Here is a 21,035-nt window from a genome sequence, read left to right as displayed (position 1 = left end):
ATTATACTGTGGCAATGCGGAAAATATTGTGTACACAGGGTAAAGCGAGTTTTACAGTGGCAAAACTGTGGCACAGGTGTCATGAAAATGTGATGTACCATGGTAGTGCTGGTTTTTATTGCCGAAAAAGGCATCCTGCAAAAGCACTTTACAGTGGCAGTGCTGACATAAATTGTGGTCACAGGCATCATGAAATTGTGTATTGTCAATCATTTTATGTAGAGTGTTGTAGGCACAGGCATTAAGGAATTGTGTTGGAAAATGCCTCTGTGTACTATTGGAGACCTGGCATTTATTGAATGTTTCATGTTACTACAAACAACTGGTTGTACATCGTATGGCTTTTAACCAACCCACTGCCAAGGGGACAGTTCTTTGTGCCACAGCCAGCCTGGTCATGGGACCATGTAAGTGCAATCACGGATCCAGAGCACTGACAAAATTACACTGGGGACCTATCCAGGCCCATTTCACCCTGGAAGGGGATTACATAACGCTGTAATAATAGTCATAATACTTAACTTCTTTAATTTGATTTCATCCTTCTGATTTAGCTTCTTCACTATATAAAGCATGTACATTTTCGGAACCCGGCTGGGGCTGAGGTCTTCTTCGACAAGAATGGGGACCCACCAGGAACATATGATATTGTGAACTGGCAGCTCGGCTCCAACGGGGAGGCTAAGTCATACACAGTTGGACGATTTGACTCTAGTTTCGGAGAAAGGGATCAACTTGAGATTAATGACAGTCTCATCTTCAAGGGGAAGGATCAAGGACAGGTGAAGTGGCTCCTCTCTTTTCAAGGTCAGAATGCTTGTATTTGGGGGGTTTCAACAATCTACCTTATGGTACACATGCTTCAAGCTTGATGACTTTGTTTTTAGTTATCCTGAGTTTCATCTCTGTGAATGTTAATTGAATATTATTATTTTATTTGTATTGTGTTTTAGTTTGTAACAACACTTTTCACAATATTTAATTTATACAATATACACACATACACAGTAAAAGAAATCAATAGTCAATAGTAATCTTATAAATACGTGAATACACAGTTAATCATCATCCAATCTACATGTTAAAACATTCCATTGATATATTAATTCTAAAATTCAAAGATTTGCCGTCATAACAGTTTTCTTCCAAAAAATCAAGAATCAAATTAGTGCAATTGTTAAGGACGTGAGCTCCCACCTCTCCCTCACCCCCCAATTAACCGTGCAAACAACAATTCTGAGCTTACTGCAATGATGTCATAAACAAATCTTCCAGGTTTAAGTAGTCTGTAACTCAAAGTATACTCACAAAAGAGTACCAAATGTTTCTTAGGATCTTTACACAAATGACAACATTGTTCCTTTTGTTGGACACCCCTAATTGGGGCTCATCTATCCAAAGTTCCCAGTAAATTGAATCAAAAACACATATAAATAACACGTATTGTCTAGTCGGGGGAGCAATAAATATATTTAGGGAGTGATCCAAAGTGTCTGTTTAGAATACACAATTCCTTGAAGGCTATAAAAATAGCATTTTTAGTGTGTTGCTTACATCAATCGTGTTATTCTGATTTATTTTTAACTAAAGCCGGATTCCCCATCAGTGTCTGCCTCCCAGAATCAGGTTTAGTCACAGCATCATCTCACTCCTTCACAAACTCAGGTAGCACCTGTGAAACATTGGTTGACAATGCTAAATTCAAGTTCAAGTACAAGGAGTTTTTGAGAGGATTCAAAATAGTGTGAAGTGTATTTAGCTTGTTCCACTCAATTAGTGATCGCAAAGATTTCAGGCCTAGTTCTAAAAGAATCAGAATCAGAGCCATAGGAACCGATTTAGGAAGTGTCATGATGCCTACCTCCAAGGAGCCAGGTCCGACCCAGCAACCCCAGAGGCAGGCATCATTTCCCCCAGGGAAGTGCCAGCGGGCCCAAGCTGGGGCCCTTTGGACACAGTCCTGGCGCCTTAGGCGCCAGGCTCATGTTGGACCCCTGTCCTGGCGCCTTAGGCGCCAGGCTCATAAAGCTAGACATGTGTTCAAGTGTTTTAATGTGCACTTACCTGATGCAGACCATGCTGCTACATCCAGGCCCTCTTGAGGCCTGAATGGAACTACTTTACCTGTGGGACTACTTTCCCTGGGTGTGGTCGGGGAAGGATACATACCTGATCGGTGGAAGGATACATACCTGGAACTTCTTCCAAAGCTATTTAAACCACACCCGATCAGCAACTCACGCTTCGCGTTGTTCTGCTCCTCGCAGCTGGACGCTCACCGTGTCAGCTCCTGCTTCTGGACTTCAGCCACGCCTGTCAGCATCCTGGGTCACCTGCTAAGAGAGAATTGGAGAGAAAGAAGACCTTACCTGCTAAAGCAGCATCACGGAGACATCACACCGACAATCCTGAAAGGGAAGACATCATTTTAAAAGCATTTCGCTTCGATCGCTGCAGCGCTGCATTTCACTCACCTTTCCTGGGCACCTCCATCTTCAGCAGCGATCATCCAGATCCGCAGCCACTTCCCAGAGCCTAGAGAGAAAAAGACAAGAACACAAGGTGAGAGAAGGAAGGGAATAGGAAAAGCTCAGTTTCCTTCTAAGACTTACCTGTTGGGTAATTCCCATTTCATTTCGGGTCCTGCCGCTTCCTGGCATTCCGGACCCCGGCCCCTATGGGGAAAAAAGACAAAGACATCGAATGAGCGAATGCAAAGACATTACCCGAACGCTCATCCAGAACTTACCTGTCATTTACTGGAACTGCACGTTTCACTTCGGGTCGGCGCCATATCTCTGGCATTCCGAACCCCGGCCCCTAGGGGGAAAAAGACATAAGCGTTAGCGCTTGCTGCAATAAGACAATGAACATTATTATTAAGCTTGAACTTTTGAACTTGCTACAGAACTCTTACAGCGCCTTAACTGAATAGTCAAGTTTATTTGAACTCCCATCAAACCTCAATCCAGCGAAGTAACTGGGTTTCAACGCGCCCCTGCATCAGAAGCAGGATGGAGAGCTCATCCTTCCTGACCCTAAGGTGAGACTTCACGGGGAATCGAGGAAGGGTATCGTGGAGGGTTGGAAGGGAGTGGGAGGCTTGAGCATTATTCCGTCAGTAGGTAATACTCCCTTTTCACGCACAGGGGAATATTCCTGCGAGCCAGTGAGTCCATCTTCAGAGTCCTGCGCTTCACCATGTTTTCCTATTCATAACCCACCTAAAACTCCTGTGGATGGACAAATGTGAGGTCTACCTTAAAAGGTGCAACATCACAAGGGACCTACTCATGTCCAATCCAAGTAAAGTTTTAAAAAACTGCAACCCCTAGACTGGTTTGCAACCATTGCGTCAAGAAGCAGGGATGGACTGAGGCCTATATTGAGTATTAAGCGGAAAGATCTAAACCAACCTCCAGGATATCTGCAAAGGTTTCCATCAGCTCATTACAGAGACCTTCTCATGTGATGCCGCCTAAATGCCCTCCCAACAAGGCAACTACAACTGGCAAGGAAACAGATTGAAGAGTCTAAATCCTACTGGAGATACTGTGAAGATACCATGAATGTCGAAACACTCTTCCACTGAGTAATCTCTTGTAAAGCTCTAACAGAGGTAAGAACAAGATATTTGGAGGGGCATGTAAAACGAACAATCATGCTAACTGCAGAAGAGTGGTGGAAGAGAGTATTGATGGGGACAAGGTTTATTTATTATTAGCAGTGATGACATTTAAGGAGTATGTCTTAAAGGATAGTTCCGGGACTTTTTTTTTATTGTCCCTACGGTTCGGCCATGTGTTTTTAAGTATAACTCGGTAGATCGTAGAAAACTTTCCTATGGACCTTACCCGACTTTTCGTCCATTAACGTACTCGAAATCAGCCGCCATTTTCTGATAATCCTATCATTTCCCCCCATCGACCTGGTTCACCTGCTTTTGCGGCACTAAATCAAATCCCCCGCCCCTGAAACAGACTTTATCAAAACATTCATATTCCCCGCCTCTATCCGTGACGTGACTGTGCTGCGTAGGCAAACGTGCCCAGGCGTCTTCTACGCGACTCCACACAGAACCCGGAAATCAACACAGATCAGCTCACAACACAGCGCGCCACAATTGGGAATATGAAACTGTACTTTTAAATCAAACCGCAAGATTGTAAATTTGGTAAAGTACATTTATTTGACATCAAATGTTTTGAGAATATTCAGCGATTTTCATTTTTATTTGCTCACGTTCCAAAAAGTTCGTTTTGAGGCACGCGATGTTCCTTTGCTGTACACAGGGTCTTAGATCATCTCACAATACAGCGCCACAATTCGGAATATGAAACTGTGGTTTAAAAGCAAACGGCAAGATTGTACATTTATTGGACATCAAATGTTTAGAGAATATTCAGCGATTTGCATTTTTCTTTGCTCTCGATCCAAAATAGTTCGTCTTGAGGCAAGCGATGTTCGTGTGCAGTACACAGGGTGTTGGTTTACGATAAAATAAGCTCTTCGGTCGCACTGATAATCGCATGGCTGTTCCAACAACGAGGCACTAGGCCACCACAACGGTCTGTATGTTGCATCTAGCCGTTAGTACCGCGTAAGGGCATACTTGTACTTGGCGATCGTCCCATAAAATGGTCAGGGTGGTAACGTTGTTCACGCGGAGAAGCAGCTGGCGGTTGAAAAAGCCATCCGCCGGTGTCTGGTACTCGTGACACATACAATAATGAAGGATGTACCTGTTTTAAAAACATAAAAAATGAAATTAGTCTCACCATCAGATCTTTATTAAAATTATTCATTTTATATATTAAGTCGGGAAATTATTTCATAGCTAGGACAGTGCAACTGGTTATTTTACGTCATTTGCAGTAACCCACCCCCTCTCCTCCGCCTTTTTCAGAGCCGCCTGAGCGCCAGTGGACCACTTCGTCACTGATATGATATAATATGGCATTTGCAACGCGCCTATCCACAAGTGTTTCAAGGCGTGGTGAGGCAGGGAGGGGGGGGGAACAAGGAGAAGACAGACAACGATCCTACTAGGCCAGGTGTCATTCAGATCGCGCAAGTGCAGGGGTAGGGGAAGGTAAAAGTGCAAGGGGAAGGGGAGGGGGGAAGTGGAGTACAAGGTAAGTAGCATAAAATAATAAATACATAGGGCCAGCTGGTGGCGAGTGCAAGGTAAGTGCAGAACAAGTGCTGGGAAGGGGGGGCTGTAGGATACTGAGACAGTCCCCCAGTGCAGGGGTTGACAGGGAGGCAGTGCAGGTGGAGAGTGGAAGGGCCCAGGACCGAGGTCGCAGACAGTGGACCAGTTGTAGCAGGGGAGAGGGAGAGAGAAAGCAGAAGCAAAGAGGAAGGTTTTGAGGTGCTTCCGTAAAAGGAGATGGTTCTCCTCAAGTGCGCGGTACAAAACAATATGCCACATAGAACGAACAAGTACAACATAACCCGTCTTTAAAGCTACTGTATAGTAATAAAATTGCGGTATAAACTCATCTAAAGAGTTACTTACATTATATTTGCATTTTCCATTGTGTCTGTGCGTAGGGCAGCCCCGAAATACCACTCCTTCTATGCCGACGTTATTTCTTCTAATGAACGAACATTAAATGGCTATCGTTTCTGAAATTTTATTCATTATCGTTTCTTACGTTATTGCACCACACCCCCAAAAAGAAGTCTTTCGGGATGGTCCCGGCCTGTCAAGGTCAAATAACAATAGAACCTTATACTGAGTCGTGGGCCATTCCGGCACCCGAGCAAAAAATCAAAGCAGCTGACCTTCACTTTGAACGAGCACACATTCCTAGTTAGCTACATTCAGTGTAAGGCCATCTCACAGGACTTGAAATTTACACTCCATCTTTGCATTTTGTCTGCGTGCTTTGCAGCCCCAGAGAACCATAAATACGGAGACATTCTATATTTTTTGAAAAATGATTTATATTACTGTTTGGTTTAATTTAATGCGCAAATGAACAAGGTTGGATAGACACATTGCATGTACACTGAGCAATCACTTTTATTTACACAATACATAGCTACACATATTCAATGGGCCTGCGACATGAGGAGACTCGAGAGCAAAGTCACAGGTGACACCCGGGTGGTTCGCACTACTGCACGGTGAAGGGAGGGGCAAGGGTGGAGAGACACATTGCATGTACACTGAGCAATCACTTTTATTTACACATTACATAGATACACATATTCAATGGGCCTTTAACATGAGGAGACTCGAGAGAACAGACAATCAAATTACAATCATTTAAACCGTGATGTGTATTTCTCAATGAGCTCTGCTTTAGGTGGACATGGAACAGAGGCAATGTTGGGTGGCAATGCAGTTGTCCCCTGCACAGGTTCGTTCACAACTCCATGTATGTGCCTATCTAGGACATCAACAATAAGTCTTTCAATAAACTCATATTGCATATCCTCAAACACTGGTTTGATCACCCATTGTTTACTTCTTTTAGTGAAGGCCTTATTGTAGCGAAGCGTCCCTAAAGTTCCGGTCGTCCTACTTTGTTGACGGCCAACATTATGGTTATGTGCCAAGACCGCTAGAAGAGTCCGATTTATCATGCCCTCCATGCCAAAATGCAATAGTTTTGGCCTGTACTTTAGGCACATATTGTGGAACACATCCAAATCTCCTGTGTGGCAGAATTCCGTGAGTCCCCTCAAATCTCTTGTTATAGTTTAATCAAATACAATCTTTTCAATGGCTTTGTGAGTGGGTGATGAAGGAATCAACCACTTATTCTTCCGTGCCTCCTCTGTGGACAAATGGCCATGTTCACAATTGTGGAAATGTTGGTTTGTGGTCCAGCGGTGAACGTTGCTACAGTGTAGCATTACTGACCGCCATTTTTCCAGTAGAATTTCCAACGACCCTCCACATGTTTTTGAGCTCCACCAAAGATGGTTGCTGATTGACTTGGACCACTGTGAAATACCTTGCATATCTTTTTTTTTACCTGCAGCCGACATTTTTTTATTGATTGTTTTTGCAAGATGCCAAACGTCAAATTGGTGATTTATATTTTTGTACTCTTCTCTCATTGTCTTGGCAATTGAAACGTGTCTGTCCGTGGCTATCAGGTCGATCACCATTCCCCGCGATTGTAGTTCTTGCAATGATGCTACAAAGCCAACTTTCTCCATGGCCACTGAGGATGTGCTTTGTGACACCTGCACGACCACCGAACTCACAATTTTCTTACTTTCCATGTCCTGAAAGTGGTAGGTGCAGTACTTGGCTGAAAATCCTGGGCTGTCGCACTGTCCATCACCGGCTAGCCTGAACCGTTTGCCCGCGAATGTACTATCAATAGACATTTTTTCCATTCGCCAAGCTCCGCTAATGGCTGGAAATAGATAATCGGTTTGGTATTTGTAGAACTGAGTTTTCGCAATGAAATGGATTCCCACAAACTGAAAGAAAGACTCTAACTTTTTAAAACTTGAACCACTAAAAAGTGCAGCCGCTGCACAAAGTAGATTGCCTGCTGGCAGTTGCCCCAGCATGGGTTGTGCAGACCATGAGAAAGGATGATATTTTGTACAGGTGGCATGTATTTTAAGGTTAGTGCCTCGAATTGCACGAGTCACATTAATCAATGGCTCCCCACATACTTCCCCACCAACCGAATCCCCACATTTCATCCGAATAATAATATCAATCAAACAACTATCGAATACAATGAATTTGGCCTCTTTCTTTATACTGTCACTCTGCATCCCAGCTGGTTCGGCCTGTAACGTTGAGGACATGTCACTCACATGAAAGGTAGAATCTCTGATATCGTCTTCCGCTATGTTCAGTGATATTGATGGTGTTTCATTGTCGTCCACTTCATTCTCTTCCATTGCAACATCTGTTCCTTCTCCGGCGATGGGTGAATAAAACAATTTCTTCAACTTTCTCGCGGTCTTAGTTTTTGCGGGTGTGGATTCTGTGAATTGATCTCCGACTGCATCCGAACTACCAGGAGGACATTCACTATCGATGGCTGGATGTGGTATAGCTCCGTTGTCAATCACTTCATATTCTTCCCATTGGCACGATGCATCTCCAGTCTCAAGTCCCTGCCAAAAGGTTTGACAAGCAACATCTCTCGTTCGCTTCACTGTCTGTGTAGATCTAGTTCGTACACCCACTCGCAACTAGAGGACAGATTGGAAAAGGGATGTTCAGTTTAAACACAACTTACAATATTGAACTATTAACAGTGAAAAACAACATAATATAGTGACCAGGACACTAACCTTCTTTTGCTTTCTTTTCTTTGAAACTTTCTTGCCTCGAACTTCAACATCGGGACGCTGTTGCTCCGACTCGTGTGTGCATGTCTCCACTTCCTCTTGCGCTGCAACGACTATATTTTCATGATAAGCACATCCATCACGCACTGACGCTCCATCGACTCCCTGAAACATAGAACTTTCATTAGTATGTATAATAATATTGAAAACACAAAATGTACTTGGGGACCAATACCCACGTACATCTCAATAGCAAAACACGAATGAACGCTTTGTGTAGAACATTCAAACGTCAATTATTCACGTATTGTTGATCTAGTTAGATGGAACTGTCAAGATCCATACCTCGGGCTCCTCATAGACTTCCATTGATGATATTATTGAAGATGATGCTTCAGTAACTCCCTGAAACACAGTAATTGCATTAGTATGGTTTTCTATTTTGTTAAAAAGAACATTCACTTTGTGCAGGCGTCAACGGCTCATCTAAATAGACCTGCACAAATGATCAGTTGTCTAAAATAAATAATGGATATCTAAATATGATTCGATTTGCTCGATCGTTGGAAGTGTCACCACCCAGAAATCTGCATCAACTACTAGGGGTGATGTTCTTGTAGAAGAAGCTCCGTCATCTCCCTGAAACATAGTACTTGTGTTAATAAAGAAGGAAGTATAGCGGATGTAATCACGTCATATGATCTCGCTTGATCGAACTGTCAGTATCCATACCTCGAAATGCATAAGAACATCAAGGGACGATGTAACTGCGGTGCACACTTCTGCAAGCTGTTGCGCCGACCCGTAACTGCATACTCCCCCTTCTTCTTGGACTAATGCTCCATCGACTTCCTGAAACATAGGACTTTCATTAGTAATGAACACAATATTGAAAAAAGAAGACACATAGGAGGGCGACGACAGAAGGACATATCAATGGCTAAAAACGAAAGAAACATTGTGTGTAACAATCACGCTACAAGAATGCAAGGTCTGATGTTCTCCATCGATGGAACTGTCCGGAAACGTACCTCGAGCATCTGAGTGACATCAACGGTTGTCATCAATGCGTTGGACTCCTCAGCATCTCCCTGAAAGACAGTACTTGCATTATTTTGGATAACAATAATTATAACTGAAAACAAAGACTAGAGGACGAGTACAAGGGTGTACCATTAGGTAAAATAATTACACGATAAATTAAAACTATTGATTTACATGCCTAAAACAAGTCAGTGGCAGAATAGCCAAGTAAGATTACCCGATAGGCGCTTGAAGTGGCTGATGACTGCAATAACGACACGGATGGAGAATCTTCCGCCTTCATATTGAGTGGATACATAAATGGGGAAATTATTGTTAGCTAATGCTACACACTACCGCAAGGCCGAGAGATAAATACGTAAACTTGACTCACCAGTGGAGGGATGTGGACGAATAGAGTGGGAATAGCGGTTGAGATCAATTTTCGCCTCGCTCGCGGTGTGTTCTTCTTTATTAGCAATGATGTGGAGTACATGTCTGAGCTAAAGTGCCTGCTGCAGATGCGGTATCGATCACCCCTCTTGTCCGCAAAGACTTCTAGGACTCTACTTTCAAGCTCAGACGGTGGATATCCGCAATATCGGACTCATTCTCTTATCTGATCTATTGTCTTAGGGAAAACATGCATTATAGTACCTTCAGATTTATTATGGGTCTTCGAAGGGCAACCGCCAATGGAACAGGCAGGCATTGTGGAAAGTTCTGAAAAGTAAAGATCAACAATTCTCTATGAGTACCAATGTGTTAAAAAATTAAATGACACATAAAAGGTTCAATGCAAGGTTCGTTTTGGTTCTTGGAACTATACACGTTATTCACATGCGGATAAGTATTTGATTAACTTTAAAAAAATAGAAAAATAATTTGACTAAACTCAGAACATGTGACTAGTTCCTTGCATGTACTGTCTTGAACGAAAAGAAATTGGACGCAAAATGATTATGGTACATGGCCTTACCTTGACGAACAAACAGTTAGATGCAGGGATCAGAGTAGTTTCTTGTCGTAGAACAGGGAGCAGTTCACAGGTTGCAAACTGACGAGTTTCCTCGAAGTGGTCACGGAAGTTCACAGAGACGAAGAGCAGATAACCAGCACCTTCACGGGTTGACTAGCAAAGCGCAAAGAAGTTCTCATTAGAAATATGAAGTGGGTTATAAAGAATTCGGAACAGGGGTGTGTTTGTGAATGAATGACGTGTATATGTCGTGGCATTATGCGGTTTGCAGGGGGTCGTCCATCGTGAGGGGGGATGCTTGGCAGGAGACACGGGGTCTGGAGGTAGACATGGGAACAACAACCCATGCTCTATAGACCACTTTGAAGTGTACATGGTCTTTGGCACCTCTTGGCCTTTATCGCTCCCTGACAGCTCCACTTGGCAGCACAAGTACCCCGGTGCGAACTGCCTTTGATAGGGCGGGGGGTGGATTGGGGCGGTGGTCGTGCAGACAAGACACAGGAAGACTCGTGAATGGAGACACACTTATGTGGATTGCAGGGGGCCGTCCAGCGTGAGGGGGGATGCTTGGCAGGAGACACGGGGTCTGGAGGTAGACATGGGAACAACAACCCATGCTCTATAGACCACTTTGAAGTGTACATGGTCTTTGGCACCTCTTGGCCTTTATCGCTCCCTGACAGCTCCACTTGGCAGCACAAGTACCCCGGTGCGAACTGCCTTTGATAGGGCGGGGGGTGGATTGGGGCGGTGGTCGTGCAGACAAGACACAGGAAGACTCGTGAATGGAGACACACTTATGTGGATTGCAGGGGGCCGTCCAGCGTGAGGGGGGATGCTTGGCAGGAGACACAGGGTCTGGAGGTAGACATGGGAACAACAACCCATGCTCTATAGACCACTTTGAAGTGTACATGGTTTTTGACACCTCTTGGCCTTTATCGCTCCCTGACAGCTCCACTTGGCAGCACAAGTACCCCGGTGCGAACTGCCTTTGATAGGGCGGGGGGGTGGATTAGGGCGGTGGTCGTGCAGACAAGACTCGTTTGCCGCAGGGCCTCACCAAGGAGAGGCCATCTAACTGCATGTAAGAGGCAGGCTGCAGGATCTAGTACATGGAAGGCAGGGGGGTGAGTTTATAAATACCTCACCCTCCCAGGAGAATATATGGGTGCAGTTCACCCTGGAGACCCTGGATGCCTAGGCAGTTAGTCAGCAGCAGGCTGGCCTGTGGTGGCAAGGCGGCACGGGCCAGAGGGGGTCATCTCTGTACCCGGTGCCCAAAAGGATGATTTATTATGATCAACCATATTGATTATTTACCTATAACCATGTTTTGTATCAATAAAATCCAACGGCCTTTTATTGCCAACGCTTGAACAAAGTGGTGTGGTAAGTATTTTTGGGGGAGGAGGCAAGGCCGGGAGGCTTGATGCCAACCCGCAAAATAACATATGTATGTCTGCTGCGTATGGGTTCAACGGTTATGTGGATTGAAGGTGGGCGGCCAGCGTGAGGGAGGATCCCGGCCGGTGACATGTGGTGTGACAAGACAAGGCACAGGAAGACTATTCAATGGAGACACACTAGATTCATTTAAAAAATCAAAACAACCATTGTTAAAATATATGTTGGGTTTTATTTTAGATCTTAATTTCAATTGAACATAAATAATAAACATTACACATTGTAAAGTTCCGGTTGCAGCACATCCAGGGAAAATCCGCGGTATTGTCCACTGTCGCTGGGGAAATGTTGTCTAATGGCAAGTACCGCACAGGCAGGTATTACTCTCCGAACGCGGTGTCCGAGCCTCCCGTGAAGCCACCAAGTGAAGCAACGATAGGCCACCAGCCTGTACCACCTGTGAAAATGAAAGATGCAAACTGTATTAAAATGACAAAACTTTCTTATCACTGTCGATTCAGGTAAAAAATGTCATTCTGCTTTGAAAAAAATTCTATCTAGAAAATGCACAATATGGAACCAATTTACATGCGTTCGAATGATATGTAGATGTAATTTTATATGTGGGAGACAACCATGAAATAGTAGTGGCATCACTGACATCACAACCAGAGTATACTTACTCGTTACTCGGATTACGCGGACGAGTGCCGCGAAGTTCGTGCATAAGCACCATCATCATCCTCAACACGGTCCGTGAGAGGCAGGCTTCCCTGAACTCTGGCAGCTCGGTGATGCATTGCGGACTTGGCTCGCCTTCCGAAATGTAGGCCAAGCACCCGGAATTTTCATGGCAGCAGCAGTTCTCCTCCTCAGTTGGCATTAGCTCGCACCGATTGCACGTGCACCAGGTGGAGACGCCGTCCATGCGACATGGTCCAGGCTCTTTATCCGTTGACTGGTCCTCCCAACTGCCGTCCGAATCCCCATCGTTTTCGCGTGCTTGCCTTTCCAGTAGTTCTTCCTCGGTGTACTCGGGCTCGTACATATACGGCATTATTGTAGCCATTGTGTGGTAAAGAAAGTAAAATAATTTACAGAGATGGTACAGGTGTTCACAAGGCCTAGAAGCGGCGAATGTAGCTGACCAGAGCACAGAAACGAGTCACAGAATACTCAAAGTAACACGGAGAGAGTAATGAAATCGAAAATCTGCTGCTGTGTGTTGTGAAACGGTGTGTTTATACTTATTGAGGAAAGAGGCGTCCTGCCATTTCCATGGCGACACTTCATTAGCTGAGGCGCAGCGATTGTTGACACGAAACGTGCTTTGGCGTTGGGAAATGGGCGGTACGCGTCTGCTGATGTCAGGCTCAGGGGCGGGGGATTTGATTTAGTGCCGCAAAAGCAGGTGAGCCAGGTCGATGGGGGGAAATGATAGGATTATCAGAAAATGGCGGCTGATTTCGAGTGCGTTAATGGACGAAAAGTCGGGTAAGGTCCATAGGAAAGTTTTCTACGATCTACCGAGTTATGCTTAAAAACACATGGCCGAACCGTAGGGACAATAAAAAAAAAGTCCCGGAACTATCCTTTAAGTGAAAAGGACTCATTGGTTTGGAAACCAGTGATCAATTCAAGCATGTATACATTTTAGTATGATTTGATGACATTGATGAAATGGGAAAACTGTTTTAAACACAAAGAGATGAATTGGTTGGGAACCTACGGATGAACTCAAGTATGTACATTTGTTATCATGAATTGTTGACATTTGATGGAATGGGAAAACTGTTGTTGTAAAAATGAGTGAATATGTGAAAGGTTTTCTTCTTTTTGACAAACCAATAAACAAAAAAAACAAAACAACTCTTTCTTTTTTTCATGCCATAACTATTTATTAGTATCACTGATTTGCAGGTATGTGTCTAGATTATAAAGGGTGCACCGAATACCGATGTATGTCTCATCAAAAAGAATGATATAGTCTGCAAACAACAGAACTAGAATTTTTAAATGACCCAGTTTCAAACGGAAGATCACTGACCCATTAAAAGCAAAATCCAGGTCAGCCACATATAGCTTGAATAAACTAGGTGCCAAGACACATACTTGTCTGAGACTGCGACTTGTGCGGATCTCAATACTCATTTCCCCATTGCTGTTAAGTCTTAATTTTACTGTGGTTTCTTGGTGTGAAGCAAGTAATGAACATGACAAGGGAAAGACCAGGAGCAATAAGTGCGGCATGGGACACAAATGGGGCATGATGTGACACAGGGCAGAACTGGGGAAATGAGAGTGAAATGGGCCAGTTAAAGTGGCAGGGCCAAAACTAGTGCAGTCAGTGCCACACTGGACATCATTAGGTAACAAGGGTAAAATAGGAAGAACTGGGACAATGCAATTGACATAAAACAGAACTGGGACAGTGAGAGTGATATGTGGCAGAACTGGGACAGTGAATGACATGGGTCATAACTCAGGCAATATGAGTGACATGGTTTACTGAGTGGGACATTGTTCAAAACAGGGCAATGGCATAGGGCTTCACTGGGACATTGGGAGAGCCATGGGGATGAACTGGGGCATAAGTAGAACTAGGTAATCTAAAACAAGTAGGCAGAACTGTCTAAATTAACTGGACTGAATTGGGGCAGTGCGAGCGACATTGGACAGAACTGGGGCATACGGTGTGACATGGAGCAGAAATAGGCAGTGCATGATACGAGGAAGAACTGGGGCAATGAGAGCAAACCCGGACTGTGGCATGATTTAGTGCTGGTGCAGGCAGGGAGTAAAATGGACGGAACTAGGACAGTGAGGGCATGCAGGGCAGAACTGAGACAATGAGACTTATATAGGACATAAATTGCACTGTGGCATAAATATGGGGAAGAACTGGAGCAATGACAGTGACATGGGGCACAGAGTAGGCACACGGAAAAAACTGGTTATTGAAAGGCAGAGTCAAGGCAAACAGAGCTAAATAGGGTAGGCGCAGGTCAGCGAAAGTGACATATGGATTAACAAATTTGGCAGTGAGAGAAAGGTGTGGGGCAGAATTTTTTTGTATTCAATTCTTTATTAGGTCTTATGCAGGAACAAACACAAAGGAATATGCATAGTTCCCCTCTCCCCCCCCACCCTCAAACATAGACCCATCAAAACCAATATACTGTCAATTTAAGGCCAATAATTCAGGCATATCACATAAGTTCTAAGAAACTCCCCACATGTCCGCTTACATTTTGTATTTCTTCTGTTGCCTAAAGATCACTCTTTCATTCAAAGACATCCCAACCAGCTCTTGTAACCAATCATGTATCATTGGCACTTTATTATATGTTGAAACTCTCAGAATAGGTTTCTTGGCCGCCTGCGCAGAACCAACATTTATGAGGATGCACAAGGTCCTCCACTAGGATATCATCTCCCATAATAATAGTTTAGAAATCAAAATCCAATTGCAAGTTCAAAAATAAATTCCTTTCCTTTGTCACAGCATCCCAAAAAGAACAGAGCTTGCATTCCCACATGTTTTCTAAAGAGACAGTTCTATGTCTGCAGACCCAGCACACCTCTGAATCTATGATACCCAACCTATCAAGTCTCTCTGGCGTCCAGTATACTCTAATTTTCTCAGAAATGTTATTTGTCTCACCCTCTCACCCAAGTTCTATGAAGTTAGAGCAACATTCCACAGAAGTACCCCCATCTGACCAGATCTGACTGTCTTGAGTGCAGGTTGTTTTACCATGTCATCAGTAACTCAATATTTGGGCATTTGCCCTTTGTCAAAGTCTTCTACTTCTTCGAGGCTAAGTAATGAATGTCCCAGATCATGACTTTTAATGGGAGTTGGAAATCCATCAAGCTTTTCAGCAAACAATACCCCCCAACAGTAAAATCATGAGGGCCCCATTTTTCTTCGAGTTTTTTTAATGAAATCCAAATATTGTTCTTTATCACATTGAAGAGGGGAGCCCAAGTGTGGCCCTCATGACGCCCACCCAATGTTCAGTCCAAAGACAAAGAAACGAGAGATGCACATCACTCCTGGGCCCTTCCACACCATCGTTGATGTACCACAGATGTGAGAAACGCTATTCACTCAGACAGCCATTTAAGCCATTCCCGATTGACAACGTGGAGGAAATGCAGTTGTCTTCGATCAAACAAGTTGACTAACTATAACCTCGAAAAAGCTGATGACGCCATTACTGACATCACTAATACCATAACATAGATGCATTAGACATGAAGCATATATGCATCTATTCACAATGCTACAAAAACACAATAGTTTATTGCTGACAGGCACGAAACAAATGCTCATGACTCACATAAATAGAGGACTGACATTCACACACATGTATCTTTTGTTAAGCAGAAACAGCAAGATGCCTAAGACTACATATACCAAGCTTGCTCATGCTTAATTGTGACTAAAATGGATGGCCATAAGAACAAAGATAGAAGCCATAGGCGCATTATTTGAATGGGGAAAGGCTGACAGACTGGTCCAGTCAAAGCACGCAGACAGGGCTCCCAGCGCACACCCTGTACACAGCCCTGCCAAGGACAGGTAGAGATGTAAGGTTTGCAGTTAGTCAAGGAGATAAAGCACCTGCAAGGGATGTAGCATAAAATCATCATAATTACAAGCAGAAGAGCTCCATTTCGTGGTCTCTACACATGTGACGTTAAAGCACAGGACAGAGCCTATTCATTCAAGTTGGATGGGGGAAAGCTGTTCCCATCAAACCAGAAGTGGAAAGATATATTATTATGCAGGTTCAAAGCTGAATGTTCGGTCTCAGGGCTTAGGCGATCAGAGATGGCAACTTGCTGGGAACGTGCAGCACCTACCAAATCATTCTCAACCTTGTAGATTTTCACTTGGCCTGGTAGCTGTCCATGGTCCCAAGTCTGAGAAGACCTGTTCCGCCCAATCCCTGACTGCCTTTCACGTTAAAAACACACTATGTCGCAGGGGCCAATTACCTTTAGGCCAACCAGCAACTTTGTTTTCCTGACATTTGGAGGTGGTCCTAGGAGGAACCACCACCAGATGTGGTGATCCAATAACCAGACTAACCCATATAGATTGTATAGTTTTCCTCGATTAACCGATTCCCTTCCCTGATAGGAGTTTTGGGATGTAACTTAGGTTGTGACGTCACCAGCAGTTAAAACCAAGTGACACACGTTTGGAGGATGAGAGTTTGTGGAATCATTGTGTTTTCCAGTTGCAATCCCTGTTATTTTGATTGATAATAAAGATAGTGAACTTCACCCTATGATTGAGTCTTCTATTCTTGCAGCGGGGGATTTTGTTGGGAGCCAAGTATCCTCTTGCTGGTAATCGGGATGGCTGCTAAGAGTGCCCCAGCCGCTACTTTACAAGTGGTAACAGGGGGTTGGTCGCTAAGACCTTTCGGCACTGAGGCCGCCTGTTCTCGGTGCTTGCCTGAAGGGCTGCGCTGCAACCCATGAGGTTCAGCACCCAAGACCACTCGTCGGAAGTAAAAGAGGTCATCAGGAGCCACCTTGTTTGAAACACTTGTGAATAGGCACGCTATAAAAGCCATATCATATCATATCATTCCTGCCTGCACCCCAGCGAATCACAGATTGTAAGTATAGACTCAGCTATTTGGAAAATATCGGGTAGGGGAAAGTTTTGCTTAGTGTTATGTCTTTGTGTTTTTGTGAAGAGCTCCTGTTTCTAGACAGTCACTTAGACGGTCAGCTTAGTTTAGTTTACGGATGAAAAATAGAAAAATAGAAAAACCTATAAAAAGTGCACCCGTACTCTAGGCGCTAGCCTGGTTTATAGATGCTAAATACAAAACCCCATAAAAAGGATACCTGTGACTTAGGCAGCTTAGCGTGGTTCATGGATGAATAATTATGTATGAATCCCCTTGTCTAGGTGTCAGCATGATGCCAACTTAGTAAGGTGGATTCTGGAGTTATCTCATTGAGATGTATTCCTGTATGCAGCGGTATAGAAGGACCACATAATTTCTTGGAGTGCCCTGTGCCTTGGTGAGATAGGAAGACTGCTGTGCATTGTTGTGTTATGTTTACTGTTGTGTTTATGTTTTGAAAATAGGATATGTTTTGATGTACTAGGGATTTTTCTTGAGGGCTCGTGACGTCACGTGTGAGATTGGTGAATAGGACTTGGTCATGTGTAAAGTTGGTGAATAGGATTTGGAGTGTCCAGGAGGCAAGAGGTTTCATCTCATTGAACTATTGGTTGAATTGGTGAAAAGTGGTATGCCATTTGGGCGGAGCTTGAGGAGCACATGGAGGAGGCTTTTGTCTGGCCTTAAAGGCAGAAAACGTAGTGTGGGAGGTGCTCGGAACATGCTTGTGTTTACGGTGGTGAGCCGGAGAGGCTGGTAGAACATTAGAAGATTGTTAGGGTCTTTTGAAAATTTGACTAAACGGTGATGACGATCATGTGAATTGTGAGTTAACAAAGGTATTTGAACATGTCGAAATCCCGATTTGAGGTCAAGTAAGTATTGGCAATTAAAAAGTAATGTGTCATTATGAGGGATACACCTCTTCAACATTTATGCAAGTCACTCCCACGGTATCAACACAAGATACTCAAGTATAGCATGGAATGGACTTGCGATACATAGGGCAAAATGGTGAAGCTAAGGCCCCGAGATGGCAGCTTTTTCAAATAAGTGCAGCAACACATGACCATATATTTACATGTTGCCTATAAGGGAAATAAATTAAGCAATCTATTAGCTGTATTAGAGCTATGGAAAATGTTCCAGGACGAGGAAGGGGACCCATCGCAGAAACAGTGGATGTTGAGTCAATGCAATGCGGAAGGCGAATCACCCACGACTCCCCCTCTTCCTCAAACTGTAGATGCAGACCCGACAATAGAAAGTCAGGGAACTTACCCCTTGAAACAATTAAAAGCAGCGGCAGGATACACCAAGCCCTGTTTTTGCACCACCTGCATATAGCAGCGAGGACGCAGTTAGTGGGACAAAGCAGGCAAGCAAGAAAGCACAAGTTGCTTGTAAAGAACATAAAGAGTGCAGCGACTTGCAAGCGGGACTGAGGAAAGACGATGAAGGGAAGACAAGACATAGTGGGGATCATGAAGCAATAGTCTCAACAAATGAGTGGGTAGGTGGACAGATACTGCTTAAATTAGAGGGGAGGACTACAAGCGAACTAGGACGGATGGGAGAGAAAGCCCTGAAGCGTAAAGATGTGGAGGAAGAAGCTAAAGAGTGGGCAGAGATAATGAAGGAAGTAGAGAGTAAAGAAAAAGAAGAGAAGGAGGGACAAGACAATTTGAGAGGGGAACGAGAGCTATTAGAAGAGAGGGACAGGGAAGAGAGAAAAATGAAGAGGCAGAGGGAGCTAGAGGAAACAGCGATATGGAAGGCTGAGGAAGAAAAAGGAGAGACAGTTGCAAATAAAGAGAGAAAAGAGAAGGTTAGAAATCGAGCACCTTGCTAAGGAGCGCCGACGCAGAGAAGAAGAGTAGGATGGGAGACGCAAGCTGGAGACAGACCGAAGCGGCGAAAGGTATTCTAAGACAGCCACAGAAACTAAAACCGAATCGACACGATTGAATGGTGATGAGGGGGAGGAGATACGAAGGAGAATAGGGGAGCTTTATATGAGCAGGAGAGATAGTGTAGCTGCCCCAATGACAAGCAGGAGTGCAGCAGGATCTGTGGCAAGGGGAATGCGTTTCTGTGGACAGGGTGAAGGAGAAACTATGAAGGTAAATAATGTCAAGGAGACTTAGATTTGAGGATGAAAGGGAAGAGGACAGTGGCGATAGTATCAGGACCATGGGGTCAGACGAGCACTGCCAGGAAAGCAACGATGATGAAGGGAGGAGTGCTGCCCTTCCAGAGAAGTAGGCTCCGACAGAGACATATTGTGGGGAGAAAGGGAAGATATGGGAAGAGATGAGGGAGAACCTGAAGGACGACTGGAGCGTCCTAGGGACAGATCGTACAGTGCAGACAAAGTCATTCCATATGCCCAGAGGCGTAGAGCCTTGCCAGGACGGAGGTGGACAGATATGACAAGGGTGTTCACAACAACTAAAGACATGGGGAGACATGACAAGGGAATGAGGCTGACACAGTTTCCGTTACTAGAGAAGGGTGGTGGACGGCCAAGAGTGTTTGTGTCTTGTGACAAGAGAAACGTGGATTAAAACTGTGGGGTTATTTTATCACATATTATTTCAAGGGCTACCAGAACAAGTATAGAAGCAGTTGAAGAAATTGGCGGGGATGGAGGCTAAACCATGGTCTGAAATTCAGCTAACTATAGTGCATTATTGTCGGTTAATGCAGGAAAATGCGAGAAAGAAGCATTAGGAGAGAAAACAGGAAGATCCGCAGTTAGTGTAAAATAAGCTGCCGAAATACACGATGGAAGGGGTGATGCAGATTAGTGGAGAGGGGTTCATTGTCCAGAATGTGCAAAATCGACCACAGACAGTAGGGGGAGGCTTTGTAGGAAGGGGAGACGCAAACCACTGACCAAGGGGATGAGGAGGAGTGTCCCAGGGAAGAGGGCTCAAACACCAAATGCAACAAGGGGTAGACGGATTTAATGGAGGACAGCCGAGATGAATGTGCAGGAACAGGGGAGGAATGCAACAGAGTGGGGGAGCGACACACCAGCCAATATATGCCCAAGATCACATGCATACGCAGGCAAATGCACCACAATCGACACCAGCACAGAGCATACCAATGCAGCCAGACCAACACATGGCATATGCACCGCAAAACACAGGAACATGCATATCTGCCATAGCCAGACACAGATAGCAGTGATGCAGCAGAACATTGTAGCCTCAAGACACACAGACTCTGTGATGCAGACTCCCATATTGAAACTAGGGGCAGCAAGTGTAGTGGGGGGCAACCCTTTTACCGGGACTGGGATGACTCTATACCCGCAATAGGACAGCACACAGACAGACTTGATGTTTTCAATCCTATCTGTTACACCCAACCTGAATGAGGAACCACGTAATGGGATGACAATAGGTGACAAGACGTTCTCTTTCCTTGTGGATATGGCGGCGACAAGATCCTGTATTAGGTAGGGGAGATATCCGATGTCAGGCATTGCCATGAATGCACAGGGATTTTCTAGTGCTACAGATTTGGTTCATTTCACTGACCAACTACTGATCTCCACAGGAGAACATGACGTGACAATGCCATTATTATATTCCCTACAGACACTAGTAAACATCATGGGTAGGGACATGATGAGCAGACTTAACATGACCATCTGCTACGCTCACCTTGGCTCT

At 44.4% G+C, this 21,035-nt stretch overlaps 1 protein-coding gene across 1 annotated transcript in view; it reads left to right on the top strand.

Annotated features, from left to right (window-relative positions):
• Nucleotides 1-21,035, top strand: part of LOC138498361 (extracellular calcium-sensing receptor-like) — a 316,510-nt gene that overhangs the window by 121,284 nt on the left and 174,191 nt on the right. Inside the window, exons 4-5 of the mRNA XM_069622146.1 lie at nt 555-782; nt 18,653-19,177. Coding sequence (XP_069478247.1) covers nt 555-782; nt 18,653-19,177 — 753 coding nt within the window. The remainder of the gene's footprint in view (nt 1-554; nt 783-18,652; nt 19,178-21,035) is intronic.

This window comes from Ambystoma mexicanum, chromosome 5q, assembly GCF_040938575.1.
Source record: "Ambystoma mexicanum isolate Mex_15411 chromosome 5q, UKY_AmexF1_1, whole genome shotgun sequence".
NCBI classification, from domain to species: domain Eukaryota; kingdom Metazoa; phylum Chordata; class Amphibia; order Caudata; family Ambystomatidae; genus Ambystoma; species Ambystoma mexicanum.
Note: the sequence above shows the minus strand (reverse complement) of the source record. Positions and strands in the feature narration are given on the sequence as shown.